This window comes from Berghia stephanieae, chromosome 3 (assembly GCF_034508935.2).
Source record: "Berghia stephanieae isolate SIO BIC M18660-M18661 chromosome 3, UCSD_Bste_1.3, whole genome shotgun sequence".
In the NCBI taxonomy this organism is placed as follows: Eukaryota; Metazoa; Mollusca; class Gastropoda; order Nudibranchia; family Aeolidiidae; genus Berghia; species Berghia stephanieae.
In genome coordinates this window covers 43142886-43165592 of record NC_088362.1, presented here as the reverse complement: position 1 = coordinate 43165592, position 22707 = coordinate 43142886, and the positions used below count along the sequence as shown (strand labels likewise).

General features: G+C 33.4%; 1 protein-coding gene across 1 annotated transcript in view; it reads left to right on the top strand.

Annotated features, from left to right (window-relative positions):
• LOC144969243 (dynein axonemal heavy chain 8-like) overlaps positions 1 to 22707 on the top strand; it is a 113132-nt gene that overhangs the window by 50375 nt on the left and 40050 nt on the right. Inside the window, exons 32-54 of the mRNA XM_078908355.1 lie at positions 967 to 1029; positions 1298 to 1536; positions 1915 to 2185; positions 2773 to 2972; positions 3324 to 3477; positions 4619 to 4782; positions 5431 to 5533; positions 6001 to 6105; positions 6513 to 6674; positions 8011 to 8235; positions 8696 to 8868; positions 10095 to 10273; positions 11565 to 11752; positions 13410 to 13496; positions 13946 to 14053; positions 14328 to 14462; positions 14924 to 15085; positions 16153 to 16210; positions 16660 to 16848; positions 18023 to 18264; positions 19180 to 19320; positions 19809 to 20040; positions 21039 to 21181. Coding sequence (XP_078764481.1) covers positions 967 to 1029; positions 1298 to 1536; positions 1915 to 2185; positions 2773 to 2972; positions 3324 to 3477; positions 4619 to 4782; positions 5431 to 5533; positions 6001 to 6105; positions 6513 to 6674; positions 8011 to 8235; positions 8696 to 8868; positions 10095 to 10273; positions 11565 to 11752; positions 13410 to 13496; positions 13946 to 14053; positions 14328 to 14462; positions 14924 to 15085; positions 16153 to 16210; positions 16660 to 16848; positions 18023 to 18264; positions 19180 to 19320; positions 19809 to 20040; positions 21039 to 21181 — 3723 coding nt within the window. The remainder of the gene's footprint in view (positions 1 to 966; positions 1030 to 1297; positions 1537 to 1914; positions 2186 to 2772; positions 2973 to 3323; positions 3478 to 4618; positions 4783 to 5430; positions 5534 to 6000; positions 6106 to 6512; positions 6675 to 8010; positions 8236 to 8695; positions 8869 to 10094; positions 10274 to 11564; positions 11753 to 13409; positions 13497 to 13945; positions 14054 to 14327; positions 14463 to 14923; positions 15086 to 16152; positions 16211 to 16659; positions 16849 to 18022; positions 18265 to 19179; positions 19321 to 19808; positions 20041 to 21038; positions 21182 to 22707) is intronic.

Below are 22707 nucleotides of genomic sequence, written 5' to 3'. Positions count from 1 at the left end.
AAATCAAGCCTAGGCCAAAAGTGAATCAACACATAGAGGAAATCCTTACCATATTCCTCAATGCAAGATTTGATAATTACTACTAATTGGGGGCAGTGTGGCTCAGCAGTACGGTCTTTGCTTCATACCCAAAAGGTACTGAGTTCGACTACCTGCCTCATTGTGTGGCCTTGAGTAAGTCACCTCGCCCTAGCTCACTTTGCTGCTCTGCGGCTGACGCTTGGGTTATTCCAGTCCTCCTTTGGAATAGGTCCTAAAGAAAAATTTCCCCTTGGGGATGAATAAAGGGAATTATATTTTTATTTTTTAAATTATTTTTTTTATGCGCTATTAATTACACAGAAAATAATAATAGCATGTTATTGTAATCTACATTGAGAAAATACTTGGGCATTAATACGTTTTTTATTTAAATTTCCTCTTAAGTGGGGAAAGTGGGTTGGGCCAAAAGGATCTTCATTTATGCATAACCAGTCACGGTTTTCTTTTTTTGAATAAAAAAACGCACTAATAATTATTAGATTGAGTATTACTGATGATGTGCTTAAGAAAGCTTGGAAAAGAACTTGCACTGGACATTCACAAAGGTAAATGCAAAAATGTTCAAATATCTAACTGCCAATATTTTTGCAGCAATTCTTTAGATCAAACATTCTGTCCATTTTACCACTCCTTTTTTTATAAATGCTATTTATTTCTACACAGATTTGGAAGTCACAACAATGACCTAAATAAATGATTTAATTTCCTTTAAATATTTGAATGGAAATTGTCTGAAATAATAGGAACCTTATTTAACATGAAAACATGATGCACAAAAATGTATAACAACTTTAACACATTTACTCAATTTTCTTTACTGATAATACTTACACACTGTATCAGTATACTATTATTAGAAATATTGGTTTTAGTGATACAGCGTAGATATCCTACAAGAATGACAACATTGTATTTATTCAACAGAGTGGACCCATGGAACCAGGAATTTCCCCTATGGTTGCAAACGACAGACTACAAAATTTCCAGGTATATCTCACTTTTAAAAACACTAAATGGGGTAAATGAAAGCGATTAACTTGCAACACTTTATAATGTTCCTTTAATTTATATTCTTTGTGGTAATTCATCATATAAAATTTGAAAACAAAATTGTTTTTTTAGAAATTAAAATCCATTCCTCCATCCATCCATCCACCTATTTATCCAGTCATCCATCCATCCTTCCAAACGTTTATCCATCCGTCTATCTTTCTATTCATTCAAACACCACTGCCCAAATTTACTCATTTCCCAGATGATATTTGATGACCTAATCAACAAACATACTGTATATCTGGCTGGGGAGGAACTGTTTGGTCTACCAAAGACAGAGGAGCCAAGCCTGTATCGAATCAAGAAAGAGTTAACATTATTGAACAAACTTTATGGTCTTTACAACAGTGTCAATACCGTCATCAACGGCTATTTTGAGATGAACTGGTCAGATGTGGATTGCGACAAGATAAATGCTGAATTAGTTGAGTTACAAAACAGGTAGGACACTAACCACAAGAGTTGGTCACCTCACAAACTGGAAAATATGTATTTTCGAATCTTGTTATGCGAAATTCATTACTCAATGTTTTATACCCTATCTCAATCATATATTTTGTTTGCGGCATCAGATGCTAAAAATTAGATTTATGGTCAAAATAGTAAGAAAATCACACTTGAAAAATATAATAAATTTAAAGTGTCATTGTTGAGACTTCAAGATATGTTTGAACGCCTGTTTTACCCCACCATTGAGGCAAAAGGTCACATTTGAGACCATTATTGTTAAGGTTACAATGGCCTTTACAGTCTCATGTATCTTGCTGTAAACTATTAATACAACTTATGATAGATGTCATTCTTTTTCTTTTACTTAAGGTGTAAAAAATTGCCCAAAGGGCTGAAGGAATGGCAGGCTTTCTTAGACCTAAAACAGAAAATTGATGACTTTAATGAAACAGTTCCATTGCTGGAGCTGATGGCCAATAAAGCTATGCAGGCACGTCACTGGCAGCGTATTCAAAATGTGGCCAACTACAAGTTTGATTTTGACTTGACGGTTGACTTGCCTATGGACCAGATCATGGAGAATGTCAAACTGAAAGATATCATGTCTGCTCCTCTCTTGCCTGTTAAAGATGACGTGGAGGTAAATGATTCATTTTTGATTTGTAACAAGTTAATTGTGTTTCATTTCTTGAGTCAGTCTTGCACGCTTTATAATGATAAATATGATGTACGGAAGGTTTTTAAAGCCAATTTTAAAATTAATCTCTGCAAAAGAAGTTATATTACTGTTGGACATTCAAAACTGATTTTATTCCAGATTTGCCATTGCTAAATACTTAACTCCTATTGTAAGTTTGAGCAGTCCCATCGTCCTGATGTAAATTTCCTAAATTTGGTTTGCACTGTACCACTGTCCAGTACCACTCGCTATACAAGAATTCCTTTTACTCAAACTATGAACTGATCTCTCACATATCAAAGTATCAAGTTATAAATCTTTTTATTATCTTTAATTTGATAAATAGTGTGTCTTATGTATTATGATTAACTAGTGTGTAATTTAAGATTTTTGCAAGTCAACCATCACAGGGCTCAGAAATTAATTGCCAAAAACTTTGCAAATTCATTACCACAGAGTTTATTGAGTTTCTCATATTTTAAATCGATTCCATTTAAATCGGGTAGTGATGCAATGAAAGTGGTTTACATTTTTTTTTATATTTGTAGGATATATGTATTGCTGCAGTGAAAGAGAAAGACATTGATGCTAAACTGAAGCAAGTCATAGCTGATTGGTCCACTAAGACCCTGACATTTATGATGTTTAAAAATCGTGGAGAGCTCCTTTTGAAGGCTGGTGACACCATGGAAACAATTGGTCTCTTAGAAGACAGTCTTATGATACTCAGTTCTCTCATGAGTAACAGGTCAGTTACAAGTATTTAGTTCAATAAATATTTTTATTTCCTGTTTCACACATAAAAATTCAATGTTGGATAGAGGTAGGAGGAATGGGGTGCATCTATTGGAAAATAAATTTTCTGTAAAGCCATGTGTGGTTGTAGATCTTTATACTCATGATAGCATGGATTTACCAGAGATTTAAATGTATGATGCAATTTACCGAATTGATAATATTCTACATGAAAAAGGTTGGGAGCGTTTTGGTATAAAGACGAAGAGCTCTGATCAAGAAATGAAATGAACTCGGCTCAAACGCCTTAACAGCGGATGTCAACACATGCAAAATATAATTCCACGTCAATATACATTTACAGGTACAATGCCCCTTATAAGTCTAAGATACAGACCTGGGTTCAATACCTGAGTACAACAGCTGATATTTTGGAACAATGGATTGTGGTACAGAATTTATGGATTTACCTGGAGGCTGTCTTTGTTGGTGGAGATATTGCAAAACAGCTACCTCAGGTAGAGTAGAAAGTAGTCGTGCATTGTTTGGTCATCTCTTTGATAGATATAATCTGATATTTTATTGAAGTAAAGAGGTTGATGGAAATAACATTTAAAGTCAAAAGATCAAAATTACGAAATTTGAGGCATTGGGAGCAGGCACTGGTGTATGACAAAATTCTGAAATTGCATGTACGAAACAATGCAGACAAAGCAAAGAGAAAACTACAAGCAAAAATCATCCTACCATTACTGGTTATCAGGAACTCTGATGTTCAATCTTCAGTCGAGGCAGGATGATTTTTTCTTGTATTTTTCTCTTTGCTTTGTCTGGCACTGTTTCACACACACACGTTTTCATATTTTTATCTTTGTGGTCTTTTTGCAGTTCAAGAAGCTACGTTCATTCTCTTGATTTAAAACACATATAATTTAAGTCAAGTTTCATTTATGATTCAGTTTTCATTGTCTAAATCACCTTGACACAGAACTAGAATTTAGGCTGGAGGATTGCCTGTAGATATAACCATTTATATAGTACAGTTTCATGGATTTACCTGGCTTATTGGTCTTCAGGATGCTTGATTTACTCCAACAGCAAACCTTAGGTGACAACAATTCAATTATACAGTACCGGCTGCCTGGCAGACATTGTTTTTTTGTTTTTTGTTTTTTTCCCTTTCACTCAGAGTCTTCATCACTGCCTTTACTCATTCACACTTCTAGTGAGGTAATGTTTGTTAAAGGCCTTACCAAGGACTAAACGCTGGAAAATCATTATCATCCGTTTGATAACTGAAAACTGGCCCCCCTCCCCCTTGTCCATCTTGCTGTTATTCAGTTGTTTGGTTTGAGATGAATTAAAGTATTTGGCAATAGTCCAGCACTATGACCAAATATAAGCAAGCAGTTGTAATTCTGCTAGCTTATCACTGTTTATTTGTTGGAGTCACTTTAGTTATAGATTAGGTTAGTTGATTGTTTTCTAGTACCGATGTACATCTGATCCCTTCTATAGAGCCCTCGTGGTTTGATAGGCAGAGCACTCGACTTACAAACAAGTCTGTCCATTTGAAGATATAAAAATCAGTATTAATTCCTGCTTTTTTCTATTATGGCCGCAAAGAACTTCTCATTATATTTTATTATTTTGTTCCAGGAATCCAAACGTTTTGGTTTGATAGACAAATCGTGGATTAAGGTTATGCAGAGGGCCCATGAGAATGACAATGTCATCAGTTGCTGTGCTGGGGATGACACCATGAGTCAACTATTGCCCCATCTCCTTGAACAGCTAGAACTGTGCCAAAAATCACTCACTGGGTAAGAGTCATATGCTTCCTTTATTATTATATTTACTTACTCCCTCTACATCTCTGATTGCATGGTATTTCATCTTGCAATAGAGACAAAGTCAAGTAATGTTGAGTTTGATAATTGGTCAGATGGGTTGCATCGATTTAAAAACTCTGGTCACAACTTTATGTCCCTGGTTAGGGCACGGTGCACACCTTACCAGGAAATGAGGATATTGGAAGTATGCTGACACAAAAAGGTGCCAAACAGATGTATTGCACTGTTGAAAATGGACATTCCGTTCCCATATTACTTGATTTGGGAACAATGAAGAATTTTTGTGAATCCCATTGAGAATGTTGAAACTGAGAATATCAAATATTGGCTGTTTCAAAGTCATTACAACAAGATGATTGAATATATTAGATTTAATTTAATTTGGTCTTTGAGTGATGTGTATTTGATTTCTGATCAAGTTAAGGACTTCAATCACAAGTACACATACCAAGTAACCAATTCAAATTCACTGTTCCTCATTGACCTTTTTCTATAAAAAAAAAACAACAAACGTGTTGCTTATCAAATTTTAGTTAGTGCCCCACGTAGTGATTGTACTCCCTACTGGAAAATACTATCATTAACTATATGATTACATCTCTCATTACACAATAACAGATATCTTGAAAAGAAACGATTGCTGTTTCCAAGGTTTTTCTTCGTATCTGACCCAGCATTACTTGAAATTCTGGGGCAAGCAAGCGACTGCCACACCATCCAAGTGAGTGGGATCCTAATCTAATCACCGTTTTGAATATTTACTTTATGATTTATTCTATAATGCAGTAGTAAATAAATAGGCAGGGTTTTACCGTTATATTTCACCCATGCCTTATGAACTAGATAACAAGATTACACAAACCTTGAAATCAATTTTAATATAGATGAATATAAAATTTGGACAAGGTAGGTGGTACATTAAAAGTTTTTACTTTTTAACAACTTTGAAATAAACACTGTTTTAAATTGAGTATTGGGGGGGGGGGGGGGGAGGTGACGACAAACAAAAAAACAATAAGAATTTTATAGATTAAACCAACTGTCTGTTCTGTATGTTAAAGTTGTCTTTAAATAGACTCTTTTCTTATAAATAAAGTTAATCTATAACTTTATTAAAGGGTCACATAAAAAGCATTGATATTTTGTCGAATTAAACTATGTTCCCTTTTCCTACTCCATATCATTCAGGCACATTTGCTGGGAATATTTGACAACATCATGCATGTAGAGTTTCATGAGAAAACATACGACCTTATACTGGCTTGTATTTCAAGGGAAGGAGAGAAAATAGAAGTAATGTGCTTTTTCTATAAGTTTCAGAATTCTATTGTTGAATTATAGATAATTTTGTTAATTGAATATAAACTTGATATGTGACTTTGTACAAACTAACTTTTATATATTTTTTTGTTGAATTTAGTAAAATTATTTGATCATTTTTCTTTTTATTGATACTAATAGTGATCAGTTTCCCTTTGGTAATTAGTTTTTATGAAGAAGAAGAAGAGGATGATGATGATAATGATAGAGATAAAAAAAAGAGGAGGAAGAAGGAGAAAAAGGGAAAGATAATGATATGCAGCAAACAACGAGACAACATTGAATAATAAAGCAGCATAAGAGGGAAATTATTTAGATATTCTGGATATTGCTACAATTATACATCTTCATTTATTAGTTTGGTTTGTCTGTCAATTTAGCTGGAAAAACAAATACGTTGTGAAGGGAATGTGGAGAATTGGCTAACAGCCTTAATGGAGGAACAGCAGAGATCATTACATGGAATTATTAGAGAAGCATACCGAGCTACCATTGCTCCAGAATTTGAACTATACCAGTTCCTACACACATTTCCAGCCCAGGTATGCACGCATGATGACTCCATTTTTAAATATTCTAAATCCCAATTTATACTTGTCATTGTGGATTTTGAAGTAGCATTATACCTGAAGGAGAAAACCTTGGAAGCAGGCTCTGTTGTAAGACAAAAATCTGTAAAAATGGGTGTTAAACAAGGCGTGACAATACAGAAAGATAAAAACACGTAATAATTATCTCACAAAATCAGCTTGCCTTTGCATGGAATTTACCCCAGACCTCATATTACGTGTCAGGTGTGCCATCATTATAACACATCCGATATTTAGAAAGATTTAACACCTATATTCTTCACAAGTGTATGTTTTTCTGATGTTAACTCCTCTCTGTACCATTACAAATAGGTGTTGAACATAAAAAGAGGAGAATGCTCCAAATAAAAATGAAAAATTTAGGAGCAGATAATGGTGTAAGAGAAAAAAATTTGAAAAGGTGTGTGTGTGTGGAACAGTGACAGATAAAACAGAAAGAAGCTTTTACATGTTTTTTTTTCTTTTACTTTCATATTTTCAAAATATTTATACAAATGAAGCAACCTTACTCTCTCATGTCTTTGTCCAATTGTTGTAATGGTAGTAATTCATTTTTGCCACATGGTGTTCGAATTTTTAATGCGCAACTGTGATTTAAATTAAATACTACCTTTTAAATATACACACACAAGCTCGGACTAAAGGCCAGAGGTATGGCCTATCTCAATTTATCAAATTAATATATAAAGTGTTGCTATTGGTTCTTGGTTGTATATTTTTACATTTTTGTGCATTTGCATATATATATATATATATATATATATATATATATATATATATATATATATATATATATAATATATATATATATATATATGTATACATTGTCGCCATAGATTCTCAACTTTGAGTTTATACATTTTTATGCATGCCACGTCTGTAAACAAATTTCCATATATTTTTTTTATGAATAAAGTATATTATTATTACTATTATTATTAATATTATTATTATTATTATTATTATTATTATTATTATTATTATTATTAGTATATTATTATTATTATTATTATTATTATTATTATTATTATTATTATTATTATTATTTTGTCTGATAGGTAATCAGGAGGACTGAGGTTTGATACAACTTTAAGGCAGGCTAATGTTTTGAGATGATTTTTCCTTGTATCTTTCTTTCTGCTTTGTCTGGAATTATTTAATAAAAGAAAGGCTATTGGTGTCCGTGAAATATTCATATCAGCTAGATATTCAATTGGGAAATTTACAAAATTGACATTATTTTTTTCTTACTTTCTAAAGTGAATGCATTTACTATTTCAACTGCCAGGTTGGTCTTCTTGGAATTCAAATCCTTTGGACGAGTGCAGCAGAGGAAGCGTTAAAAGCGGCTCGATTGGACAAAAAGTTCATGGTGAATGCCAACAATTATTTCCTGAATCTGCTTAACAAACTGATTTCCAAGACAACTGAGGAACTTACAAAGATGGAGCGAATCAAGTATGAAACCCTCATTACGATTCACGTCCATCAGAGAGATATTTTTGATGATCTGGTAAGACAAGAAAATTGCCTTTCATGTACTTTTAATTAGTGGTTATTATTGATCAACAGTCACTTTAAACTACCATCACCATTGTCGTCGTCATCATCACTACCACCATCATCATCATCATCATCATCATCATCATCATCATCATCATCACTATCATCTGTATCATCATCATCATCATCATCATCATCATCATTAGCAGCAGCAGTAGCAGCAACATAAACATCAGTATGATCATCATAATTATCACTTATTTTACATGAATTTCTGAAATTGAGCTTGTCACTTAAGCATAGCTATGAGATATTTATATTATTTTAATACTTTAAAAACAATCCTCAATGTACCAGTCACAAATGGCTACTACTCTGGTTGACTATCCATAATTATAATTATATAAAGCGTTGATATTATTTTTTATTATTGGAGATGCTATTTAATTTAAAGTGATTTCCATTCTCAGGTAAAGCGTAATGTAACAACAGCCAGCAGTTTTGATTGGCTGAAACAAGCCAGGTTTTATTTCAATGAAGAGATAGACCATACGCACGTCTGTATCACAGACGTCACATTCATCTACCAAAATGAGTACCTTGGTTGTACAGACAGGCTCGTCATCACACCACTCACTGACAGGTAATTTGGGTTGTTTATTTTTCCCCCCTTTTCGTACAAACCAATTGATTCTGTCAGACTTAGTATTGCTGTCAATATTGCATCTATATTTGTACAGAAACACTAATAATTATAATAATGATAATAATAAATGTTATTGTTACAGCTGAAACCACAAAGCACTTCACATAAACACAGCCATAAACATAGCACAGTCTTTCTACGCACACAATACAACACATACACATAGACACACCCACTCACACTCACTTTCCTAATTAAAGCACATCAAGTTACATACTTTAAGAAAAAATGTATTTTGGAGTCATCTTTTAGAAGCACAAGACTTGAAAACAACAGCATTGATGAAGGTAGTCAGTTCAAAACAAAATAAACAACAAAAAAAAAAAAAGAAAAGAAAAAGGAGAAATAAATTCTGTTCCTGATAGTCTGAGGTGCATCTTCTGGGTGGTCTTAAGTGCATCTTTAAAGGCATAAGTATTTCCTGGAAGCTTGATACCAATGATTAAATTGTTCCATAAGGGGAATGTATTGGAACAAGCTGATGTTTGGGTGTGCCAAATGTCTTTGTATGTTTTATGAAATATAAGGACAATTTTATTTTAATATTACAATTAATTAAAAACATGTTTTAAATTATCAAAGAAAAAAGCAGTTTGTACATGAACTGAGTGATTCAAAATGACACAGATATGATTTTGTAATATTTTTATGTCAAAATTACACCTTATATCCATTAACTTTGCCCATAATAACATGACCTGGAATTGATTTCCCATAACGATTGAAAGTTTAAATTAAAATTAAAGTGTATACTGTTCGCCATAACATACTTTTTATTGTTGCAGTGATATAAGGCTTTTCTTTTCTTTTTAAAAAAATATATTACACCCTAAATATATATATATATATATGTGTGTGTGTGTGTGTGTGTGTGTGTGTGTGTGTGTGTGTGTGTGTGTGTGTGTCAGTGTGTTCCCAGAATGTAGTGTAAATCATCGTGTCAGCAAATATTTTATAAAATTGTCAAATATTTTATAAATTTAAATTAAAAGCTCTTGATATTTTTTTCATAAAGTCATTTTTTTCATTGGCGATAAATTTAACACTGTAATTCATAGAAAATGAAATGGAACTGGTAGATGTTTCGTTTGATTGCAGTAGTTGTTGTCTTGTTGCTGGTGGTGGTTTTCAATTTACCATGTATTGCCTCTCAACAATCCTAGGTGTTACATTACCCTGGCTCAAGCTCTATGGATGTCTATGGGAGGAGCACCAGCTGGTCCAGCAGGGACAGGAAAGACGGAAACTACAAAGGATATGGGCCGTTGTCTAGGAAAATATGTGGTGGTTTTCAACTGTTCTGATCAGATGGATTTCAGGGGGTTGGGTCGTATCTATAAAGGTTGGTTGAATTCTTTCTTTTCCCCATTTTCATTTATGTCCTTGTTCAAAGCCATTTATAAAAGTGATATGATTTAATTACTCATAGATTTTAAAATTATCTTATCACCATTGGGTTTTTTTACAACCCGCTTTTGCTCCAATCAAAAACTAATTACAGCTTCCATGACTTTCATAATAAGACCAAGGCCTCAAAAGAATAATATAATTTATTTAAGGTATAGTATAACAAAAGCCCTATTTTAACAAATTATTGACTATTGACTAAAAGAATAAACAATGTTTTAAAAGGGTACCGTTATTTTGTAAAAAACAAAACAAAAAAAAAACAAAAAAAAACAAACAAACGTGTTTCAAAGAAATGTTTACCTATTATTGTGAGCACTGGCATTATCCCTCAACTCACGTAGAAAAGGGTTTTACAAGAACAGCAATGATTAACTGAACAATATGGTATAATTCATATAGAAACATTCACAAGAAAAAAAAACATTTAAAAAAAACAATGTAACACAACAACCAAAATATGCCTTGTCAACACTTGATTGTATACACCTGTGATTTATACTTCTATGTCTACAATTTTTTTTTATTTAAAGGTATTAATCAACATGCTTATTCTGTGATCTTTTCAACTGATCCATTTTGATATTTTGCATTGACAATGACTTTTATAGTTTTTTGATATTTTAAACAAAAATAGATAATATATAGAATACTATGATGACCGGGCTGCAGAAGCATATTAAAGGGCAAATATATTTAAAAGTTTCCTAACCTAAACTCTACAGATTTGTGCTGGAAGATTACAGCCTGCCAGTCTTGGTCAAAGAATAATGTTTATTTTCTCTACTTATTTCTTTACTTACATTTTTTAAAAGTATGCACTCCTATAAGGTGCAATGTCCAATGTGATGATAGAAATTTTCAAAGGATTTCAGCAACAATGAATACGTAGGATGAGACACATAGAGATTGTAAAGACATTGTAATTTCTTTTCGACAGAGTAATGTTGTCACCAGTCAGGTACTCGGTTTTTACCTGAATTTGGTGAAAACATTTGAGAAAGAACCTTCTCCAAGGACCCCACATGCTGCCTACAGTGGGCCTCAAACTTTTGACCTGGGAAATCGAAGCGTAATGTCATATCACTAGAGCACAAAGCTGCAAAGCAACACCTTGAGGAAGAGTTAATCCCACTCACATTTATTTGTTGTTCACTGTTGGATTAGTAAATTTAATAGATTTAAGCAATTACCTTCATAAACATTTCATTTCTTTTCAAATGCAGGTTTAGCACAATCTGGATCCTGGGGATGCTTTGATGAATTCAATCGTATCGAGTTGCCTGTCTTATCAGTAGCAGCTCAACAAATTTACATTGTTTTATCAGCCAAAAAGGAAAAGAAGAAAGAATTTATTTTTACAGATGGGGATCATGTCAGCTTAAATCCTGAATTCGGTATCTTTTTGACTATGGTAATCACTGACTCTTTATCTTGATTATAAGTTAATGTTTGCAGCTTTGGTCCGACCACATTTGGAGTTCGGAAACTGCGTATGGGCACCTATCTTGAAAACGATAAGAAGCTTATAGAGAGTGTGCTTAGGCGAGCAACAAAGGTCATTGGTGGACTCAAGGACTTAGTTATGAACAGCGCCTGAAAAGAGTAGGACTGCCAAGTATGGTCTATCGGCGTTTGAGAGGTGATATGATTGAGACCTAAAGTTCACACATTGCTTGTACGCGACTCAGGATAGGCTGTTCACTGTAGACAAAAAATTAGTCACCAGGGGCCACTCATATAAACTTCTGAAACCCAGAGTTAAAACCACCCTTCGACAGAACTTTTTTACACAGAGAGTTATTGAACGTTGGAACGCATTGCCAGCAAATGGCGTTGAAGCGCCGAGTGTCAATGCTTTCAAGAATAGATTAGATGCTGTGATGGAAAGTTATGTGCATAGTGTAGAAGTGCCTCCCACCCAAAATAGCTATGATCAAAAGATCAGTAGAGAAAGTGTAGTGTAGGCTAGCCCCTGATCACAAGATCAGGTAGGGAAATGCATTAGATCAGTTGTGAACAAGACATTCATCATTCAGTGACTGGAAAGACTCGGCGACAGGCCAGTGGCCTAATCAAGCGACGTCGATACCTTCTATTCTATTCTATTAAGTTCACAACAACAGAGATGTCCAGTGAGCGTAATTCAATTTAATTATTTTCAGTCCTGTTTAGAATTATTATGCAGATTGTTTGTTTTTTCTTCTGTCTTTTTTGCTTGTTTTGTGTTGCTTTTGTTGTTTTTTTATGCTATTGTTTGTCTTGCTTTTTTGGGGTTTTTGGGGGTTTTTTTGGATTACAGTGATTGGACATTTGAAATATCGGATTTTAAAAAAAAATCCTTTTGAGAACCAAAAGCAAATTATTGAGAACATTCCATAAAAGTAAAGAATGAAAGATGCATTTGTTTCCTGTGACTTACGTCCACAATTGAAGTGTCCTGTGACATATCCCTGCCAGTTAAGTTTTCCATGTTGTAGTGTCAAACAAAATGCAAAACATTCATCTAAACGATATTCCTTGCATTAGAGGCTACATAAAAATAGTGACAATTATTTTATAATTTGGTAGTTGTGATAATGATATTCCTACCTTGATAGAGGCGAGTCAAAGGAGGTGATCATTATTTTGATTTGCTTATTATGAAAATGATAATCGTACCATATTATTATATACAGTCAGATTGAATGAAATATTAAATGCCAAGTCAGTTATCAAAATGTAAAGTATAATTCCCATATTCATTATACAATGGTAAACCTTGAACCATGTCATGTTTAATTTTCATTGTATTTCCTACTGATGCGATGTATCAGCCCTGTTAGAAAATGAAAATATGGCACTGGGATTCTTTAAGCATTTTATAAGAACTACTATAATGCCATTGAATTGGACTTCTTGATTTTGCCCAGAAAAAAAAGAAAACAATTGTATTAAAGTGACTTCTAGTTTGTCACTATGCCTTCATGTGCCATAACTTAATGAAAAGAAAAAGAACGTTTGGTGTCAGTTCTCTTTGTTTAGTGCTTTTCATAATCATAAAAATGTTGGGATTTTTCTTTTAAAAACAGAATCCTGGTTATGCTGGCCGTCAAGAATTACCAGAAAATTTGAAAGTTCAATTCAGGACTGTGTCTATGATGGTGCCAGACAGACAAGTTAGTTATTTTAACAACTTTAAATGTCTGTGATAAAAGTTTGAAGAGGCTTATGTTTATGATACAGTGCCTGACAAAGCAGATATAAACATAAAAGAAAAATAAACGTACAAAATCGGTTTTCATCGATTAGAGATGGAATTTTTGTAGGATGAGACTTTTTTCCTTGTATTTATTCTTTGTTTTGTATGGCACTGTTTCATAGATGCATGTCATGCCATTTTTCACGTAGATGTTGAAGAAAGTGTCCAAATATTATATATTTAATGCTAATGAAATTAATTACCTTTAGCTGAATAATTCAAATTATCTAATTTTTTTGGTATGCTTTATTATAATTAGATATTGCATTTTGGGTAACTCAAGATAGAGCAATCTAAATGAAATACGTCAATCTAGTTCTTGAATTTGATATAAATATGAATATTTTATTTCATTATTTTATTTAGATTATCATGAGAGTGAAGCTTGCCTCTTGTGGTTTCATTGAAAACATTATTCTGGCTCAAAAATTCTTCACTCTATACAAGCTTTGTGAAGAACAACTATCAAAACAGGTGATTAAACAGCAAAAACAATTTTTCATTTTTGTATTATGTTTGCAATACCATACTCTTGAATATTTAAGGAAACCCCCTTGATAAGATGAGAATATTATTGTCAATAGTTGATTGCGTATATAAATTTGGCTGTCAACTATTTTGTCTCTGTTCTCTTCCATTTCGAATTAACATCGTGTTGTTTTCAGTTTGATTGTAAAAATGCAAGTAATTTTCCAAGTTGTTTGACATATAAAAAAATGATGAATTTCTATTTCTATATTTTTGGAAGGTTCATTATGATTTTGGTCTCAGGAACATTTTATCAGTCTTACGGACACTAGGTGCAGAGAAACGCTCGCGTCCTGAAGACACAGAAAGTACAATTGTCATGAGGGTCTTAAGAGATATGAATTTATCTAAACTGGTAAGTAATTAGATAAAATGTTTTTTCAGGCATTACCTTGCTTTTGGAAGTGTAGTATTTTCACTTTTTTACATTTAGGATTGTAGCATCTTTTTAGCTCAGCAAGCTTTCATAGCCCAGTTTGCAGACCATTAAAGGAAAACAACATTTTTGAAAAATGGGATAATCTAAATTTGCTGAGACTTATAATGAGAGATTGACCACACTCCCGTCGACAAAAAAAGATGGAGAGAAAAATGAGATATTTTAAGTGCATATTGATTTGGGTAAATTTGGTGATGTAATATGTGTCTATGGCTAATGGGCATAAATGTATGGCTGTTCCCTAGAAGATGGTGAAAGACAGATGTAAATATCTGTAATGGTTTAATAATGATAAGTCTTTGATATCAGGATAAGACTTTATGGACACCTTGTACATTTTACTCTCCATTTTTTAATTCTCATTCTAAATTTTGCAGGTGGATGAGGACGAACCTTTATTCCTGAGTCTCATTGCTGATATGTTTCCTGGAATATCTCTGGACAGTGCAACGTATGAGGACCTTCAAGCTTCTCTTTCTTCTCAGATAGCTGAGGCAGGTCTAATAAACTATGATGCATGGAACCTCAAAATAGTGCAGGTTGGTATTCTACAAGGGTAGACTGAAAGTCTTGACGCGGCTCTTATATTTTCAAAACTAGAATAGATACGAAATTGACAAAGGTATCAAAACAAAGCTTAGTTTATTTCTTTTCCACTTATTGTTTTAAATTTCAGCATTGTCTCCATTCCCATCCACCCAGAGCTGCCAACGATGCACTAGTTATTGCATCGCGTCGATGAGGAATTAATGTTTCGACACCATTGAGTCATCTCTGCCCGCACCTCGCCATCACTGCCAAAATTTTCCCCCTTGAGGTGTTTCTCTGTCATGGCAGTTTTTTGCATCGCGATTTTGTTAAAGTGTGCTTAACATTTTAGGTTTTCTTGTATAATGATGCCTAAATATGGATTTTCTGTAACTTGTTCCTTTGTGGGATTGTTCAGTGTGTAGTTGGATCTAAGTGATGTTTTGCTGCAGGATTTTCCATCTGTTGCTGGGAGTGAGAGATCGTATCTTTTTGTGAGGGATGTTATATTTTTTCATATAAGTCATCTCACATTAATATATTGTTAGTCATTGATATGCTTATTGTAACCATCTTTCTTGATGGGATCCTTTAATGGTGTGTGGGTGGGAATTATAGTTTGATTTTAGGACGATACAAAAGTAGGTTGGATTTTACCATTGTTCCATTTGAATTCATCCCTATGGTCTCCCTTTTTTATGTGTAATTGTAAATGCTTTCAATTTACCATATCTTTTTTTACTGGTGCTAATGATCAAAAAGCACCTTCTAGAAGTGTCACATTTGCTTTATAATGTCCAAAAAACAACAAAACAAGTAAATAAACAAAGAAACAAGTCTTGAAGGACAAAAGCATAGGTCTATAGATGCCATTTCCAAAATGAAGAAAATATATGAATATTATTTTTGTTGTTGACTAAAGAAGGGTTTTACCCTAAAATGTATATATTTTTGTTTTGTTTTATTCTTTTGAAACTCTTATATACATTTTTGTTCCATACACATATGACTAAGAGCTTCTGGTGTCTGGGTATTTATTTTAACCATGCATAATGTAATCTTATCCTCCATTCCCCAGCTATTTGAAACACAGAGGGTGCGTCATGGCATTATGACACTGGGTCCCAGTGGTACAGGTGAGTCATCAAAGATAGTGCTCATTTTTCAACAAAAACACTTGACTATAGTCTAATTTGAGAAAAATGTTTTGATTTTGAAGAAAATATTGGTAAGAAAAAAAAATTCTAATTTGGCATATTTTGATTTGGTCTAGAAGGAAATAAGAAAATATTTTTAGTAGTTCTTCAGAGCTTAAGTTTATCCCTGTTTCTATATCATTTTCATACTACCCTTTATATAGGTCATTCGTCTATCACGAAGTATTTTTCACAAGATTTAACAAACCCAGCTATACAATCACTGCTGGGTGGACAGAGTAGTCAGAAAAAAAATCTTGACTTTACTCAGGATCGATCTTGGTTATTTTGCATGTGAAGTTCTATATACATATATTTAAACATGAGACTCATGCCATAAATAATTTTTATTCAGCTCCTATCCCTTTTTCATTGAATTGTATCTACAGGTAAGACGTGTTGTATTCGAGTTCTAATGGCTGCCATGAAAGATCTTGGAAAACCTCACAGAGAAATGCGAATGAACCCTAAAGCCATCACAGCACCTCAGATGTTTGGGCGTTTGGATGCAGCCACTAATGACTGGACAGATGGTATTTTTTCCACTTTGTGGAGAAGAACTCTTAAAGTTAAAAAAGGTGAAATTGTTATTAAATACAAATGGCTGTGTTTAAAATCTTATATTTTCATTGAGGCAATGATAAAGTCATTTCAGGTTTTATGTGGTATACAACCTATTTCATCGCTTATCTCACTACAGGGAATTTTCTTTGTAAGAAATTCAGGTTAAACAGAAGATAAACGAGTTATTTTATAACCTCTGTATACTTTGTAAATGTTGAAATTTGAATATTTATTCGTGTCAACTTTATATAAGACTCATCTCTCTAAGTTTTATCACATTAATTTTAACTTCCGACCATAAAAGGGTGTGTGGATCTATCACCCAGTCACCCATTTCACTGGATGTTACCCACAGTTTTTCTTTTTATTTGTGGATTTGTAACAGAAAAATTGTGTGCCACATTTGTGACACACAAAAGTTATGGTGCCAGTTACTTCTCATATCAATTAAATTACAGAGATAATGATGAATGAAAGCTGTGTTGTCTGGCACTGATATAACCTAAATGTGTTGCAAGCGCCGTAAAACCCTTAAAAACAAAAAAAAACAAAAAATAAAGCTGTGTTGTGAATAATTTTTATTTTCATATAATTGAATCCAATGGGTTTTGTTTTTCATTTCGATTTTTGATTTCAAAACTCAATCAAAGCCTATTCCACCCACTCTCGAATGGTTTTACTGTATAGAAACCATTAATATATATTTGACCTGTTGTCAATAACATTTTAGATTGTTTACCGAAAATTTTACTAGCTTAGTTGCTCTACCATAAATTGGCTATTTGAATTTCTTTGAAAAAATCCTTCTTTTTCTAGGATCACCCGAAGTTATTATTGTTCAAAGTCTGCAAATTTGATAAATAATATTTTTTTAAAATAGAAAGAAAAAATTCTCTTCATTCATCCTATCAGAAAACTTTTCTTCATGGTCTATTTTTACATAATACTGAAATTATTCAGACATTAGCAGCAATGCTGTGGCACAAGAGAGCAGTAAAGGTTGAATTTCTCGCGGAAGGAAATTTTTTTTGCTTAATGCGAGGTTCAAAACTAAATTTCCTCACAATTACTGATTTACCATTGCCACTTAGCCATCTCTCACCCCCCCCCCTCCTTTTTTTTCCCTCGCTTGCCTCCCCAATGAAATATTTAGTACAAAAAAACCACAACTCATTCTCTACCCCTTAGGTGACTATGTGTGGCTGATATTGGATGGCCCAGTGGATGCTATCTGGATTGAAAACCTTAATTCAGTGCTAGATGATAATAAGACTCTAACTCTGGCCAATGGAGACCGAATCCCCATGGCCCCGACCTGCAAGATTTTATTTGAAGTGCATAATATAGACAATGCATCTCCAGCCACTGTGTCTCGGAATGGCATGATTTTCATGTCTCAGTCGGTTCTTCCATGGCGACCTATTTTAGAGGTAAATAATGTTGTTTTTTTTGCCTTAACATATATTGTATTATTCCCCACAACATGTTTTTAAACTGTATTCACGCATTGCTTTGTACTGCATCAAGTTTAAATAATTAAATGAACTCAAAAAAGGAAGTCGAGTTAATCAGCTTGATGGAGAAGAGGGTTAGAGTGTGGGTTGCCTTAAGCAGCACTGTGTGGTTTACATCTGTTAACCACCATCTCTTTACCACTTATCGCCATATTAACTACAACACATATGTGATTTTGATTTTTTTTTCTTGTCCTTTTCTAATGTTACTTCTGCGTCAGTTAATTTTAAAAAAAATAAAGACAAGAGTGAAACAAAAGAGAAAATGGCCTCATAACCGTAATGAGGATTACCCAATGATATAGTAGAGCCCAGTTAAAGGCAATTTTGTGAGAGCAAGATATTTTTCTTCAATTTCTCAACTGGACCATCATGTTGATGACAAGCGTTGTTTTGTTGAATTCTCTAGCCCTTGTAAACTGTTTAACTGTAGGTGCTGATACTATTTCATTTGTGCTTTTTAGAAAGACATATGTTCTCCCTCTATTGATCTGCAGAACAAATTTTTCAGAGATGAAAAGATAATTATGAAAGATGCAGTGTATTCTTGTTTATCAACAAAAAAAATAATGGAAATCTATTTATTTTTATCTAATTAAAGAATTGCATTTATTGGAAAATACATCAAAAGCCAAATTAGTATAAAATTATTTTTTTTAACCTTCACTCTCTCGTGTTCACAAAAATGGGCAATGAAATATGTTTGTTTCAATGCATGAACGCGATGAGTTTAACAGCTGTTCAGAAAAATGTCACTTTTCCAAGATATAAAGATAATTATGAAAGAACCAATTTATTCCTATTGTTATACATTTTCACTTTTGTTTTCAGGGATGGCTTCAGAAGAGACCTAACATGGAGAGTACATTTTTGATGCCACTATTTGAAGCCATTTACTCAGATGTGGACCATTTCATTTACTTGAGTGTAGTTCCAAAAATGGAGCTTTTGGTTTGCAATGTCGTGAGACAGGTTTGTAAATAACTGTTTTGGGTTTAAATATCATCATGCATGGCAGTATTTTTTGTGAAAATTTTTACTCTCTTGTCTTCTGACCAAAGAATTATATACTCTTCTTTAGCTTTATTTCCAGTTAGTCTCGGTTGTCCATAGTCTCATATGGGCCAAAGACCTGGGATTTATGTATTGCCATTTCTTTTGTATACATCAGACCTTTTTGATAGGATGTCAGTCTGTGGTAACGGATTTCCCCAGATGTAACAGACTCAACTACCCAATTACTGGTCTTTTGCTTATCACGTAGTTAGTCACAACAAGGAACCAGTTAATTAAATAATAAAGAAATAATCTCTTGTTTTATCTTACTGTCATTAGTACTGAGTTTCCAAACTTTATTAACCAATTGTGTTTTGGTACACAGATAATAGCTTTCGTCGAGTGATTTTAAAATTGTAACACAATGATGGAGATAGCAATCAATTCAATCCATGTTATTTCAGCTCTGTGACTTGTTACAAGGCCTTATTCCAGGTGGAGAAGAGCGCAGGAATATGACACCAGAGTACATGGAGCATCTATTTATCTTTGCTTTGATTTGGAGTCAAGGGGCTTTGCTTGAACTGGACGACAGGCAAAAACTGCAAGAATTCCTCTTGAAACACAAGTCAAAGCTTGATTATCCCAAAATCAAAGGGGAAGAAACCATTTTTGAATTCCTTGTCAATGCAGAAGGTAGCTGGAATGTTTACTATTTGTTTCAAATATAATCATTTTCCTTTTAAAATGTCTGTGAAATTATTCTAATTTTGAATGCTAAAATAATATTGTTATTTAAGGATAATTGTCCTTAAATGGTGTTCAACTCTACTATTAACTGGTGCATTGCTGTGGAGTAGCTGTATGATCTTGAGCTCACAAAATGACCTTAATTAGATTAAATGGCTTGAACTCATGATTAGAATGGAATACCTTGATGTTAGGCCTGTAATGGCATTTTACAATTCTTTCTCTAGATCATAAGCATTGGTTTGTTAGTTGGTAGATGAAGAGGAAAATATTTTGTGATAGACAGTATCTTATCCAAATGCCTCAGTAACCGGAATAAACTCTGGTTCCATGGGCTTTATGGCTCTGGCGAACTACTACTCTTCTCAAAATTTGATTATGTTTGCAATATAAGAGAGAGATAGAGAGTTTGCTGTAATGTGGATATATTGAAATGAATAACGAAGACTCACTGTAGCTTTCTTTTGGTGGTCATCAAATGTTTTCTTTATTTTTTAAGGCAGAGTCAGGCTCTGAGTTTATGAAGGCTTCACTCAGATCCACTTATTCTTCTATTAAAAACAAATACACGTAAGCAACATAATGTTTGCTTCCATTGAAGGGGAATTTTCTTTTTTTAATTGGAAATTTTGATTGTTTTAACAATCTATGCTGATAAAAAAGGACTTTAAAAGAGGCTATGTCTTAAATTTGTAGAAATTATTTAAACTAGTATGAATAATATATTATCAATGTAAGCATTTGAGGGAAATTGTGTTATTATAATTGTCTTTTCATTTACCTGACTCAAATTAATGTGTTCTTTCACAATATTTCCAACAGACCATCTTCACTGTTCATATACCACAGAATAAAACCATTTAGGTTAACTGGACCATGAAATTGAGATTTTTGAATCATATTTCAATTAATGAAAGTTGTTTTTACCTCTAACTTATTTTCAGGCAAGTGGCAACATTGGCGGGAAAGAGTGGAAGAGTACGTTTACCCATCTGATTCGGTACCAACATTTTCTTCCATCCTAGTACCCAATGTTGATAACATACGGACAGACTTTCTTATTGGCACCATTGCTAAACAGAACAAGGTCAAGCCTTTGTGCATTACTCTTTTTAAAATCATGTTGTGTTCAACTTTGCAATGAAAACGAATTAAGAAGTTGATAAAGTTGCCATTATAAACAAGTTCTTTGAATGAAATGATTTTACAATCATATTTACTGAAATTATAGACTATGAACAACTTAACTTTAACAAAGCATTCAATAGTAAGAGAGCTTTAGTGACTTTTTCTTCTTTTTCTTCTTCTTCTTCTTCTTCTTCTTCTTCTTCTTCTTCTTCTTCTTCTTCTTCTTCTTCTTCTTCTTCTTCTTCTTCTTCTTCTTCATTATGTATTAGCCCCATTTTATGGAGAATCACTCAACATTTGACATCCATATGAATACAAGAAATTTTTTTTTAATAAACAAAACCAGAAAACAATTTCATTTTCACTGACGTAACTAATCTGTCACATAAAAGGAAACAATTCTCTTAAACATTTAAAAGCATCCTGATTCAAATGGCAGGCTGCTCTATGGTCTTATTGCAGGATTGTTTGTGTGTGTTTGTTCTTGCATGTTGGATGGACAATTTATGATTGTGCTCCTTGGTCTGATTGATTTTGGGAGGGTGACTACAATTTGATTGTGAGTTGTTTTATAGATGGTTGTGATTCTGTCTCTCTTTCTATGTTTTCGAAGTTATTCTAGCCCAAGCCTCTGAGTCAGGCATGAATCAGCTATATTTCAAAGAGAAGTCGTTTGCAGTACTCTTGGCTGCTCTTTTTTCTGTGATTTTGAGAGCATTAATGTAGCAATGACTATGAAAAATGTTTTTTTTCTCTTTTTGAGGAAAATTTTGTCTAAAATCGAAGCCCTATCTCCACTGAGTAAAAATGTTTTTGAATTTTGAAAATCCATTCATAAATAAACAAGTTATGCAGTTTCAAAGGTGTCATTTATTTGGATGACCCGCAAAGAGGAAGAAAACGCGAAATATGGGATGCTTTTTCGGCATTTTTTTTCGACCTTTGGTTGTATCTTGCGTGATAAGTGTGAAACTTGAAGAGCAAATTAGGATGGTGTTTTGTAAAATACGGGAAAAGTACTCGTCATATTCATATGAAATTTTACAACCAAAAAGAAGAAATGTTCATGTATTACCTTGTCAGCGACAAAACCTCCATGCCCGGTAGTTTTAGAAATATTTTACTCCAAAGAGTAAAAATCTATTTTTAACGGCCTTCTGGTAATCGCACGAGTTTTGTCGCTTGACATAATCTAAAATGACCTTTTTTCTAACTGTGTGCCAACTTTCAGTCATATTCATCAATAAACAGCGTCGTAATTAATTTTTTAAAATAGCTTATACGAAACGGCTTCGTCCCATATTTTGACGCGAATTTGGGCACTTCGTAAGCGAAAAAGAGGCCCAAAGATTTGTGCGGGATAGTCATTGCTAATTAATGTCTTTCTGATGATAGGGGTCCCGGACATACTCGATTGTTGATGTGTGTAGGACATCCTTTTAGGTTTCAGTTGATGAATGAATTAGTTTTGCTGGCTTCATATGA